This window comes from Dendrobates tinctorius, unplaced genomic scaffold, assembly GCF_039654945.1.
Source record: "Dendrobates tinctorius isolate UK_male_01 unplaced genomic scaffold, ASM3965494v1 ptg000020l, whole genome shotgun sequence".
NCBI classification, from domain to species: domain Eukaryota; kingdom Metazoa; phylum Chordata; class Amphibia; order Anura; family Dendrobatidae; genus Dendrobates; species Dendrobates tinctorius.
Window position 1 is genome coordinate 3996045 of NW_027361688.1, and position 13483 is coordinate 4009527.

A 13483-nucleotide genomic window follows, 5' to 3' on the forward strand; every position below is an offset into this window, starting at 1 on the left:
CCTGTGTTATACCATGTGTTGGGAAGCCCACCTGAAAGCACTTGAAGTCATGTGCTTTGTACACGATAGTGGTGAGATTTCTTTTATCGTTGATTCACGCAAATCAAATTGAAAGGTACAGCAAAGGTTCCATAAAACTGACACATTCAATTTGCATCAAACTGATGTGCTCTGGTTGTGTTATAATGCTCAGTTCTATGGAAGATAGTGGACTTATAATGCTCATTTATGGAGGATGGTTATGGTATAACACTCATTTATATGGAGGATGGTTGTGCTACGACGCTCAGTCATATGGAGGATGGTTATGTAATAATGCTCAGTCATATGGAGGATGGTTGTGTTACAATGGGGGATGGATGTTGTGATGGTGTGATATGTTATGTGGGTATCATTTTGTGTCTATTTATATTTTACAGATTTCCATAATGTTCTCTTGTTGCCCTGTATCATTCCGTGTATTCCCCATATTGTCTAGAGTCTCAATTACCTTCCAAAAGTATGATAATTGAATTAGCTCCTTTACTGTCTGCAGCCTGACTGTATTTATGCCTCTTGATGAACCCCCTGTAGTGCCTTAATCCCTAAAGCACCTTTGCCAGGTCTGGGAGGCCTGAAAACCGCCCCAACCTGTCTGACTACCCCTGGACAGAAGGAGGGGGCTGGGGAGGACAGGAGCGGGACAAGTCAGGCCCTGTGTGGTGATGATCATGTGAAGACAGTACGTCAGAGAGAAGGGGAACTATATGGACCATTTTATCCTCTGTCTGCTGGATTATTGGACTCTCATCTCCTTGGACATTCATCCAGTTACTGAACTGCATTCATGTTCTGGACTATTGTATCCTCAGTGTGGTGGATTGTTTATGGACCTTTTAGTTTTGCCTATAATAAAGGTCTTGGGATTGTTCACATTTTCCTTGCTCTGTTGATTGTGTGGTATCGGAGAAGGACCCTGTGACAGATGTGTTATGACACTCAATTATATATAGGATGATGGTGTTATAATGCTCAGTTATATGGAGGATGGTTGTGTTATAACGCTCAGTTATATGGAGTATGGTTGTGTTTCGATGCTCAGTTATATGGAGGATGGTTGTATTATATTACTGTTATATGGAGGATGGTTATGTTATAATGCTCAGTTATATGGAGGATGGTTGTGTTGTAAAGGTCGATCAAAAGGAGGATAGCTGTATTAGAGAGCTTGGCCTATTGGAAACCTAGTGGAGAGATTGTGTTATGGAGGGTCTGGTCATCATCAGTGGTTGCATCATAGAGATGGGGGGTCCGAACCCATCCCCATCCTGAATGGAGTCACTATGGGGTCACAGCTGCCGGGATCTCTTAGACTTCTACAAGTGAAGATGATTAGATGTGAACAGGAGCGTACGGAGGCATCAGGCAGAGGATGGCGATTCACAAGTCTCATCAGACAGCGGACGTGTTAACCCTGTGAGTGGCCGGGCCATTACCCAGGATCATCACCCGCCACACAAGACAGAGAACCGCAGCTCTCCGCAGCCTGTCAATCAATGCTAATGAGGTGGTCTCTCCATCTGTCATTTTTACACAATAGACGGGATACGACGCGAACGACCCTTGTGCATAGGATATCCTAGAGAGGGAGCTGACAAGGCTCCTCACATCGTCACGGTCCTTTGGCCGTACGTGGCCCCTGCCCAGATTTGCCTGGCACGGACACCAGCTCATTTAGGTAGGTGCATTATTTCCAACCTTCCATCTATAGAAGGACCTCAATTCCTTTCCTGGCTTCATTAGATGAGCGGCGCCCGCGCTCATATCTGGAGGGTTGAACATTTATTTTGATTGCGCATTGGGAGTTGTTAAGTTTTATTTCTTACCTTCAATTCATCGGCGTCGTAAAAATCCACACGCACTGCAGGAACCATCCAGGTTTCGAAAAGCGTGGCCAGGATCTGCTTGGCAATGGAGTCTGCGATCAGGTGGAAGTGCAGCGGGTTTCTCCTGCGAAGGACAAGAACAAAACGTCAATGCTGTGAATAACCCCTTTGTGATGGTGTGATATGCTATGTGGATATCATTTTGTGTATATTTCTATTTCACTGATTTTCATAATGGTCTCTTGTTGCCTTGTATCATTCTGTGTATTCCCCATATTGTCTAGAGTCTCACTTACCTTCCAAAAGGCTGCTAATTGAATTAGCTCACTTACTGTCTGCAGCCTGACTGCATCTACGTCTCTTGATGACCCCTGTAGTGTCTTAATCGCCGAGGCACCTTTTTCAGGTCTGGGAGGCCTGAAAACCACCCCATCCCGTTTGACTACTCCTGGACATAGGGAGGGGGCTGTGAAGGACAGGAGGGGGGAAGTCAGTTCCTGGGTGGTGAGGATCGTGTGAACACAGCACCTCAGACAGAAAGGGAAGCATATGGACTTTTTATCCTCTGGCTGCTGGATTATTTGTACTCTCATCTCCTTGGACATTTTATCCTGTTACTGAGCTGCATTCGTGTTCTGAACTATTGTATCCTCAGTGTGGTGGATTGTTTATGGACCTTCTAATTTTGCCTATAATAAAGGTCTCGGGATTGTTCACACTTCCCTCGCTTGTTGATTGTGTTATACCGGAGAAGGACCCCGTGACACCCTTTAATTGATGAACATTATTTCCAAGTACATGTTCTGTCCAGCACTTTTAAAGCTTTTGTCTTTGGTACCAATCATTGATATTTTCTAAAGAGAGAGGCACATAAAGGGGTTTTGGTACAAATAACTGCTCTATTTGGTACTTATATGGTGGGATCCCTTTAAGGAAATCAAAAAGAACTTTAAGGGGGCTTTCCATCAAAAAGCTATGGAAAATCACATTTTAATAACATGGTCCACTAGAAAAAGCTGATTCCAGGGCATACCACTGATGAAATCACTAGTGATTGCCAATTGGAGGATCTGACAGGAAGTGCTGAACTCCTCTACAGCATCCCCACAGGAGAAATGAGGCATTACATGGTGCCCACTGAAATCAACAGGATGCCTATGCAATGTGCAGGATGTTGGATCCTTTCTCAGCTAATAGATAAGGGTCCTAATCAGGGGCAACACTCTTTATTTCCTACTATATTTGAAAAAGGGGTTGTCTCTTCTTTTTAAAGGGGTAAAACTGCAAAATGTTTGTAAAACAAGCAACTTTGCAATTCACCTTTCATTAACAATCTTTTCAGTTCCCAAGAACGGAAGGATTTTTAATTTTATTATTTACAGCTCATTGCCTAAGAGATCGGCCACCACTGATAGACTGCAGTAGTGGTCGGTCTCCTAGGCAAAGCGGTAGCACTTACATGCTCTTTGCTGTAGAGCTTGTAAGAGCTGCATTGAAGCTGACTGGATCACTGTATCTGGCAAGTTTTAGTCCCCGTATGCTCCTCAAAGGAAAGGTTGCTGGGAAACTGGTGAGGATTGCGTTCTTTAGGTATGTTATACACTTATCCTGCTTAGAGGATAAGGAGCTGTGTGTTCTTAAGGAATGTGGTACCTTCATGCTGGAGAGAGGATGAGGAGCGGTGCACTCCTAATGAATTCGGGGAGCAACTGCCAGTGTGAGGCTCTGGAGGGGTGCACTCCTCAAGAATCGGTTGCGATCATACTGTTAGGAAGCTGGAAAGGGCTGCGATTCAGAAGGATGTGGTGTGCTCGTGCTGCTGAGAGGCTGGGGAGCGGTGCACTCATGAAGAATGTGGTGTGCTCATGCTGCTGAGAGGCTGGAGAGCGGTGCGCTCCTGAAGAATGTAGTGCACTCATGCTACTGAGAGGCTGGGGAGCTGTGCACTCATGAAGAATGTGGTGTGCTCATGCTGCTGAGAGGCTGGGGAGCGGTGCACTCATGAAGAATGTGGTGTGCTCATGCTGCTGAGAGGCTGGAGAGCGGTGCGCTCCTGAAGAATGTAGTGCACTCATGCTGCTGAGAGGCTGGGGAGCTGTGCACTCATGAAGAATGTGGTGTGCTCATGCTGCTGAGAGGCTGGGGAGCTGTGCACTCATGAAGAATGTGGTGTGCTCATGCTGCTGAGAGGCTGGGGAGCGGTGCACTCATGAAGAATGTGGTGTGCTCACGCTGCTGAGAGGCTGGAGAGCGGTGCGCTCCTGAAGAATGTAGTGCACTCATGCTGCTGAGAGGCTGGGGAGCAGTGTGATCCTGAAGAATGTGGTGTGCTCATGCTGCTGAGAGGCTGGGGAGCGGTGTGCTCCTGAAGAATGTGGTGTGCTCATGCTGTTGAGAGGCTAGGGAGCGGTGTGCTCCTGAAGAATGTGGTGTGCTTATGAAGCTGAGAGGCTGGGGAGTGGTGTGCTCCTGAAGAATGTGGTGTGCTCATGCTGCTGAGAGGCTAGGGAGCGGTGCGCTCCTGAAGAATGAAGTGCGCTCACGCTGCTGAGAGGCTGGGGAGCGGTGTGCTCCTGAAGAATGTGGTGTGCTCATGCTGCTGAGAGGCTGGGGAGCGGTGTGCTCCTGAAGAATGTGGTGTGCTCATGCTGCTGAGAGGCTGGGGAGCGGTGTGCTCCTGAAGAATGTGGTGTGCTCATGCTGCTGAGAGGCTAGGGAGCGGTGTGCTCCTGAAGAATGTGGTGTGCTCATGAAGCTGAGAGGCTGGGAGCGGTGTGCTCCTGAAGAATGTGGTGTGCTCATGCTGCTGGTAGACTAGGAAGTGGTGTTCCACTGAAGAATATGGTGCGATAATGCTGCCGAGAGGCTGGGGAGTGGTGTACTCCTCAGAAAGTGGCGTGCTAATGCTACCAGGAGGCTGGGGAGCGGTGTGCTCTTGAAGAATGATCTTGCGAAAAGCACTTTAATTACAAATTATGTTCAAGAGTTATGATACTGTAAGGCTACTTTCACACATCCGGTGTCTGGGGTCCGGCGGCATGCGGCGGAAAGCCGGACCGCCGGATCCGTCCTGCACCGGTGACATCGGATGTAGATGCGGCGCCTGATACGGCTTGGAGAACATTTAAAGGAGCCGCAGCATAGCACCGGGGGACGAGCGAGCCAGCTGCTGAAAGGTATGTATGGAGAGAGAGAGGCGCTCGCCGGGCACTTGTGGGGTTAAAACTCACAGTGTCCGGGCATGCGCTCTTTAAAAAGCCGCTCCGGCGCTGCAAAAAAAGTTGCAGGGAACGTTTTTTGCTGACGCCGGACGGCGCATGTTTGCCGTATCCGGCAAAAAAAGGAGTCGCCGCATGTCCATCCGGCACGATGCGGCGATCATTACATTCTATGTGACAAAACCGGATCTAATTCTGGATCCGGTTTTCACACTTTTCGCCGCATCGTGCCGGATTAAAAAAGACGGATGTGTGAAATCAGCCTTATAATACCTCAGATCTAATATTTCTAACAGATGCGGTGTAGACAATCCCTTGTGAGCTAAACCCCTAAGGAGAGCAAATCTGTTACAGTGTGTCAGTGAAGTTAAAGAGTAAACTGACAGCACAGCTCACATACATTGCAGCAAACCCACAACTGTGAGAAGTCTCAGATTTTCAGGATCTGAAACGCAATGGCTTTGTTAACGGTAAGCGAAGTGTCATTGCAGTTTATCTTCGGCTCATCGCTTCTTTGTGTTTCTCGCCCCCACTCCAAGGCTTTTAAAGACAGCGCGAAAATTGACATTAGTTTTACTACAAAGAGTAGAGGAACGCCGGCGAGATCTCCCGTTTCCCCCTCCTGTCTTTCCCCTTTCAGGATAATGGATACGTGTCACCCCTGGCGCACTCCAGAGAACAAATCCTTTCATTTGATATTCAAATGATATCCATTAAAATCTAATTCCGTCTCCCGGGAATTAGCGGAGCGGTCCGTTAACAAAGGAACGACCCTGCGAGCTGTAAGTTATGGGCGCCGGGAGGATACGTGACATTGTTGCAGGATGTAGCGATCAGTTTTGTCAAGTTTCTTAATGCAATTATGTCCTTAATCAGCTATTTACATAATTGTGTTACCGGCGCGGTAACTGGAGTCACCATGTGTAGAGTACAAGGGAAGCAGACACACGGCGAGAATCTAATGGGAAACATTCTGGTTTTCTTACAAGACGAGGCCATAAATGAACTCATCGGTAGTTTATTAGGACACTTGGTGATCTCTCACCCCAGAACTACAGGCCTGATTGACAGGTCACTTAAAGGGCATGTCCATCCATATATTTATACACAGATAGGATTAACTTCCTTTTATAGACGTGACTTGAAGAACAAGTAGGGTAAAAATAACCCCAAATGTCTGTACACTACTGTGCAGCTCAGCGTGGGCAAGGCTGTCCAAAGCTTACACTGCTGTGCAGCTCAGCGTGGGTGAGACTGTCCAAAGCTTACACTGCTGTGCAGCTCAGCGTGGGTGAGACTGTCCAAAGCTTACACTGCTGTGCAGCTCAGCGTGGGTGAGACTGTCTAAAGCTTACACTGCTGTGCAGCTCAGCGTGGGTGAGACTGTCCAAAGCTTACACTGCTGTGCAACTCAGCGTGGGTGAGACTGTCCAAAGCTTACACTACTGTGCAGCTCAGCGTGGGTGAGACTGTCTAAAGCTTGCACTGCTGTGCAGCTCAGCGTGGGCGGGGCTGTCCAAAGCTTACACTGCTGTGCAGCTCAGGGTGGGCAAGGCTGTCCAAAGCTTACACTGCTGTGCAGCTCAGCGTGGTTGAGACTGTCCAAAACTTACACTGCTGTGCAGCTCAGCGTGGGTGGGACTATCCAAAGCTTACACTATTGTGCATCTCAGCGTGGGCGGGGCTGTCCAAAGCTTACACTGCTGTGCAGCTCAGCATGGGCGGGGCTGTCCAAAGCTTACACTACTGTGCAGCTCAGCGTGGGCGAGGCTGTCCAAAGCTTACACTACTGTGCAGCTCAGCATGGGTGGGGCTGTCCAAACCTTACACGCCTGTGCAGCTCAGCATGGGTGGGGATGTCCAAAGCTTACACTGCTGTGCAACTCAGCGTGGGTGGGGATGTCCAAAGCTTACACTACTGTGCAGCTCAGCGTGGGTGAGACTGTCTAAAGCTTGCACTGCTGTGCAGCTCAGCGTGGGCAAAGCTGTCCAAAGCTTACACTGCTGTGCAGCTCAGCGTGGGCGGGGCTGTCCAAAGCTTACAATGCTGTGCAGCTCAGGGTGGGCAAGGCTGTCCAAAGCTTACACTGCTGTGCAGCTCAGCGTGGTTGAGACTGTCCAAAACTTACACTGCTGTGCAGCTCAGCGTGGGTGGGACTATCCAAAGCTTACACTACTGTGCATCTCAGCGTGGGTGGGGCTGTCCAAAGCTTACACTGCTGTGCAGCTCAGCGTGGGCGGGGCTGTCCAAAGCTTACACTACTCTGCAGCTCAGCGTGGGCGAGGCTGTCCAAAGCTTACACTACTGTGCAGCTCAGCGTGGGTGGGGCTGTCCAAAGCTTACACGCCTGTGCAGCTCAGCGTGGGTGGGGCTGTCCAAAGCTTACACTCCTGTGCAGCCCAGCGTGGGTGGGGCTGTCCAAAGCTTACACTCCTGTGCAGCTCAGCATGGGTGGGGCTGTCCAAATCTTACACTCCTGTGCAGCTCAGCGTGGGTGGGGCTGTCCAAAGCTTTCACTACTGTGCAGCTCAGTGTGGGTGGGGCTGTCAAAATCTTACACTCTTGTGCAGCTCAGCATGGGTGGGGATGTCCAAAGCTCACACTACTGTGCAGCTCAGCATGGGTGGGGATGTCCAAAGCTTACACTGCTGTGCAACTTAGCGTGGGTGGGGATGTCCAAAGCTTACACTAATGTGCAGCTCAGCGTGGGTGAGACTGTCTAAAGCTTGCACTGCTGTGCAGCTCAGCATGGGCAAAGCTGTCCAAAGCTTACACTGCTGTGCAGCTCAGCGTGGGCGGGGCTGTCCAAAGCTTACACTGCTGTGCAGCTCAGGGTGGGCAAGGCTGTCCAAAGCTTACACTGCTGTGCAGCTCAGCGTGGTTGAGACTGTCCAAAACTTACACTGCTGTGCAGCTCAGCGTGGGTGGGACTATCCAAAGCTTACACTACTGTGCATCTCAGCGTGGGTGGGGCTGTCCAAAGCTTACACTGCTGTGCAGCTCAGCGTGGGCGGGGCTGTCCAAAGCTTACACTACTCTGCAGCTCAGCGTGGGCGAGGCTGTCCAAAGCTTACACTACTGTGCAGCTCAGCATGGGTGGGGCTGTCCAAAGCTTACACGCCTGTGCAGCTCAGCGTGGGTGGGGCTGTCCAAAGCTTACACTCCTGTGCAGCTCAGCGTGGGTGGGGCTGTCCAAAGCTTACACTCCTGTGCAACTCAGCATGGGTGGGGCTGTCCAAATCTTACACTCCTGTGCAGCTCAGCGTGGGTGGGGCTGTCCAAAGCTTTCACTACTGTGCAGCTCAGTGTGGGTGGGGCTGTCAAAATCTTACACTCTTGTGCAGCTCAGCATGGGTGGGGATGTCCAAAGCTTACACTACTGTGCAGCTCAGCATGGGTGGGGATGTCCAAAGCTTACACTGCTGTGCAGCTCAGCGTGGGTGGGGCTGTCCAAAGCTTTCACTACTGTGCAGCTCAGTGTGGGTGGGGCTGTCAAAATCTTACACTCTTGTGCAGCTCAGCATGGGTGGGGATGTCCAAAGCTTACACTACTGTGCAGCTCAGCATGGGTGGGGATGTCCAAAGCTTACACTGCTGTGCAGCTCAGCGTGGGTGGGGCTGTCCAAAGCTTTCACTACTGTGCAGCTCAGTGTGGGTGGGGCTGTCAAAATCTTACACTCTTGTGCAGCTCAGCATGGGTGGGGATGTCCAAAGCTTACTCTGCTGTGCAGCTCAGCGTGGGCGAGGCTGTCCAAAGCTTACACTTCTGTGCAGTTCAGCATGGACAGGGCTGTCCAAAGCTTACAGTCCTGTGCAGCTCAGCGTGGGCGTGGCTGTCCAGAGTTTACACTACTGGGTGGCTCAACGTGGGTGGGACTCTCCAAAACTTACACTTCTGTGCAGCTCAGCCGTGGGCAAGGCTGTCCAAAGCTTACAGTCCTGTGCAGCTCAGCGTGGGTTGGTCTGTAGTAACAGCTCAGTGCATATAAAGCTGTAGTGAAGGCTCAGCAAGGATGGAGCTGTAGTGGCAGCTCAATGTAGATGCGGAATTAGAGGCAGCTCAGCGTTGATGGAGCTACAGTGTCAGCTCCTCATGAGTGGAGTTACATAGGCAGCTCAGCAAGGGTGGAACTAGCATGGCAGCTCAGCGTGGGTAGAGCTACAGTGTCAGCTCAGCATGTGTGGAACTAAATTTGTAGCATGTGTGCAGCTACAGGGCAGCTCATTTTGGGTGGAGTTATAGTGGCAGCTCAGCATGGATGGAGCTACATTGGTAGCTCAGCAAGGGTGGAACTACCATGACAGCTCAGCATGGGTGGAGCTAAAGTGTCAGCGCAGCATGAGTGGAGATATAGTGACAGCTCCGCATGGGTGGAGATACAGGGGCATCTCAGTGTGGGTTGAGCTATAGTGGCAGCTCAGCATGGGTGGAGCTGTAGTTGTAGCTCAATGTGGATGCAGGTATGATGTGATTGACACCTCTGCTCTAAGAACCTTTTATTCTACTGGATAAGTTGGTTTATCAGTAAGGGGCCCTCACTTTCTTCTGGAGTTTTTCACCAGATCTACAAAGCTCCTCAACTCAACACCCTTCCTAAGTGCATGGGGCCAGCGATTCCTTATGGAAAAGCCACTAGCAATGTAAGATTGTCTGCTTAAATGACTAGAACTATATAAAACTGATAGTCACTTGTCTATGGCCAACATATGGCGGTATTATTACTGAAAATATCCACTGGATCTCTGTTAGTCTTGCCTAGAAATTCACATAGACCTGGGCCAAGCCATGTTCAAAGCTCTGCAATAGAAGAACAGATGGAAGCAGCCACAGCATCCACCTCCTTTGCACAGCAATGTAATAACTTGAGGAGTTTCTCCATACACAGCACGACACCTGGTGGTTTCAGGTATTGCAGTTTAGCTCTACTGAACTGAATGCAGCTCAGCTGCAATACCGCACACAACCTGCGGGCAGGCATGGCTCTGTTTTTAAAAGAAGTTGCCATGCTTTTCTAATCCTCGACAACTCATTTCTGCTTTATTTACCAGAATCAGGACAATTCCTTTAAATCGTCTTTTATGTCTTTGTGACTTTTTTCTGCATTTTATCGCTCGGAGCGCTGTACGCATCTGAACTTAAAATCTGCTCCCAAGTTCCTCCGGATGAAAATGGGCGCTGGATTGTGCCTGAAATTCCTCCTGGCTCCCCCCTCTGGCGTGACCTCGAGGCCACCATTGAAGTGTCAGAGGAGTTTTCATCTGAAGAAAGCCTCTGCTTTGTATTCCGCAGCAGTCGAGGCAGCGGCTTTTAGACAAAGCGGATTTCTCAGCAGTGTCATGATTGGGTCTTCCGAGCTTTAACATATTTATTGCAAATTTGTATTAAAGAACCCGCTGCCATAAAAAAGAGCGACGGTATCGAAAATCCAAGGAAGCAGGAACCGCACGAGAGAAGAAGGAGCTCAGATCCATTGTCCATATAAACGGAGGCAAATTAGCTCTCCCCCGGAAGGAAGAATCCTGTCTCTCTGGTGACGCCAATTCTAGGTACAGGGCTTTTTTTCTTCTAGAGGAGACATTATGGCTTAAAAGCATACAATTGGGAATAAAAATCATTTTTGCAACATGGTTTCATAAAAAATTTTCAAGCATTTGCCTTCTATCGCTTCTGCGTCGCTCCGTCTACTGCTAGGTACTGAATGAGTCAACTGAGAATCCGTCAGTGATTAAAAAAAAGAAAGAAAACTTAGAAATTAAGACAAAGAGAAGGGAAGGTGAGCAAGATAGAAAGAGTGATGACAGGCATTGAAGAGAATCATGGAGAGAACGATGGAGAGCGATAGATAAAGTGATGGCGCGATCAATAGAAAAGGCAATGGAAAGAGCAACGGAGAGAAGGAAAGAAAGTGATGGAAAGAAGAGAGAGAATGAGAGAGCAAAAGAAAAAAAAATTATGGAGAGTGATAGAGAGACAAACGAGAAAACAATAGAGAGGAGGTGAGTGCGAGAGAAAGGTCATTAGAGGGAGAAGTGGGAAGAAAGATGGAGATAGCGAAATAAAGAGAGATGGAGAAAAGTATAGAGAGCAATAAAAAGATGGAGAGAACAAGAAAAGTGATCTATAGAGAGCGATCGAGAGAGCAATATAGAGAGAAACAGAGTGAGATGGAAAAAAAGACAGTGATGAAGAGAATAATTGAGAGAGTGATGCAGAGGAGCAGGAAGAAAAGAGTGATGGAGAGAAGTATAGAGAGCAATAAAAAGATGGAGAGAACAAGAAAAGTGATCTATAGAGAGCGATCGAGAGAGCAATATAGAGAGAAAAGAAAAAGAGAGTGATGAAAAGAATAATTGAGAGAATGATGCAGAGGAGCAGGAAGAAAAGAGTGATGACTGAGCGACAAAGAGATAGAGAGAAGGATAGATGGAGAAGAAAGCAAAGCGAAGGACAGAAAAGTAAGGAAAACGCGATGTAAGCAAGTGATGGAGTGAGAGAGACGGAGAGCGCTATGTGGAGAGCGGAGGAGAGCGGTGCAAAAAGTGAAGGAGGGAATCATCTAGAGAAAGCGATATAGGAGGTACGTGGAGATAGAGGAGGAGGGCGATATGTAAGAAGGAAGGAGAGAGAAAGAGAAAAGACAAGAATAGAGCGTGATGGGAAGAGACAGGTGAGGAAAAAACGAGAGTGCAGGACTGTGAGGGAGATCCAGAGGGAAGAAGAGAGAAGTAGAAAGGATAATACAAGACTGATGGGGAGAGAAAAGAAAGCGACTGAGAAATAGTAAATAATTCTATGTAAAGGAGAGGAAAGGAGAGAGTGGTAGAAAGAGACAGCTACACCGAGAGTGATGGAAAAAGAGGGGCGGAGAGACACAAGAGATGATGAGACGCACGACTACATGTACAACACCAGCACTCCTGACAAGACAGACAACAGCTTTACCTGTGGAACAAGACGGACTTGACTAGTGTGACCACATCACGGCTGGCGTTGTACCCCGCACACACTATGGCAACATGGATGGTCTGCAAAATAAGAGACATCTTGTCACTCAGTACATAGAACGACCATTTTTCTGATACAAAGCTACATAAACAAAGAGTGAAGTAATAAAATTGTATCTGTCTGCAGCCACCACTAGGGGGAGCTCCCTGTATACACAGATACATGATAAGATCCTGTCTGCAGCCACCACTAGGGGGAGCTCCCTGTATACACAGATACATGATAAGATCCTGTCTGCAGCCACCACTAGGGGAGCTCCCTGTATACACAGATACACAATAAGATCCTGTCTGCAGCCACCACTAAGGGGAGCTCCCTGTATACACAGATACACAATAAGATCTTGTCTGCAGCCTCCACTAGGGGGAGCTCCCTGTATACAGAGATATATTATAAGATCAACCCTGCAGCCACCACTAGGGGGAGCTCCCTGTATACAGAGATATATTATAAGATCAACCCTGCAGCCACCACTAGGGGGAGCTCCCTGTATACAGAGATATATGATAAGATCCTGTCTGCAGTCACCACTAGGGGGAGCTCCCTGTATACAGAGATACATGATAACATCCAGTCTGCAGTCACCACTAGGGGGAGCTCCCTGTATACAGAGATTCATGAGAAGATCCTGTCTGCAGTCATCACTAGGGGGAGCTCCCTGTATACAGAGATACATGATAAAATCCTGTCTGCAGTCACCACTAGGGGGAGCTCCCTGTATACAGAGATACATGATAACATCCTGTCTGCAGTCACCACTAGGGGGAGCTCCCTGTATACAGAGATACATGAGAAGATCATGTCTGCAGCCACCACTAGGGGAGCTCCCTGTATACAGAGATACATGATAATATCCTGTCTGCAGTCACCACTAGGGGGAGCTCCCTGTATACATAAGATCCTGTCTGCAGTCACCACTAGGGGGAGCTCCCTGTATACAGATACATGATAAGATCCTGTCTGCAGTCACCACTAGGGGGAGCTCCCTGTATACAGAGATACGTGATAGGATCCTGTCTGCAGCCACCACTAGGGGGAGCTCCCTGTATACAGAGATACATGATAAGCTCCTGTCTGCAGTCACCACTATGGGGAGCTCCCTGTATACAGAGAAACATGATAAGATCCTGTCTGCAGCCACCACTAGGGGGAGCTCCCTGTATACAGAGATACATGATAACATCCTGTCTGCAGTCACCACTAGGGGGAGCTCCCTGTACACTGTGCATTAATTCAATCACTAATAAAATAGTATTCAGTGAGCTCCCCCTAGTGGTGACCACACAACAAATATGGCTTCAGCTAAATGTGTGGTCACCCGAGAATAGCTCTAATATTGAAAAGATCTACCAAATAATATTAAACCCCTCTATTATAAGACGTGACTTTAATT

General features: G+C 48.5%; 1 protein-coding gene across 1 annotated transcript in view; it reads right to left on the bottom strand.

Moving 5' to 3' along the window:
* LARGE1 (LARGE xylosyl- and glucuronyltransferase 1) overlaps window positions 1-13483 on the bottom strand; it is a 437502-nt gene that overhangs the window by 170940 nt on the left and 253079 nt on the right. Inside the window, exons 4-5 of the mRNA XM_073567486.1 lie at window positions 12028-12110; window positions 1866-1989 (exon numbers count right to left, since the gene is read on the bottom strand). Of these exons, the coding sequence (XP_073423587.1) occupies window positions 1866-1989; window positions 12028-12110 (207 nt within the window). The remainder of the gene's footprint in view (window positions 1-1865; window positions 1990-12027; window positions 12111-13483) is intronic.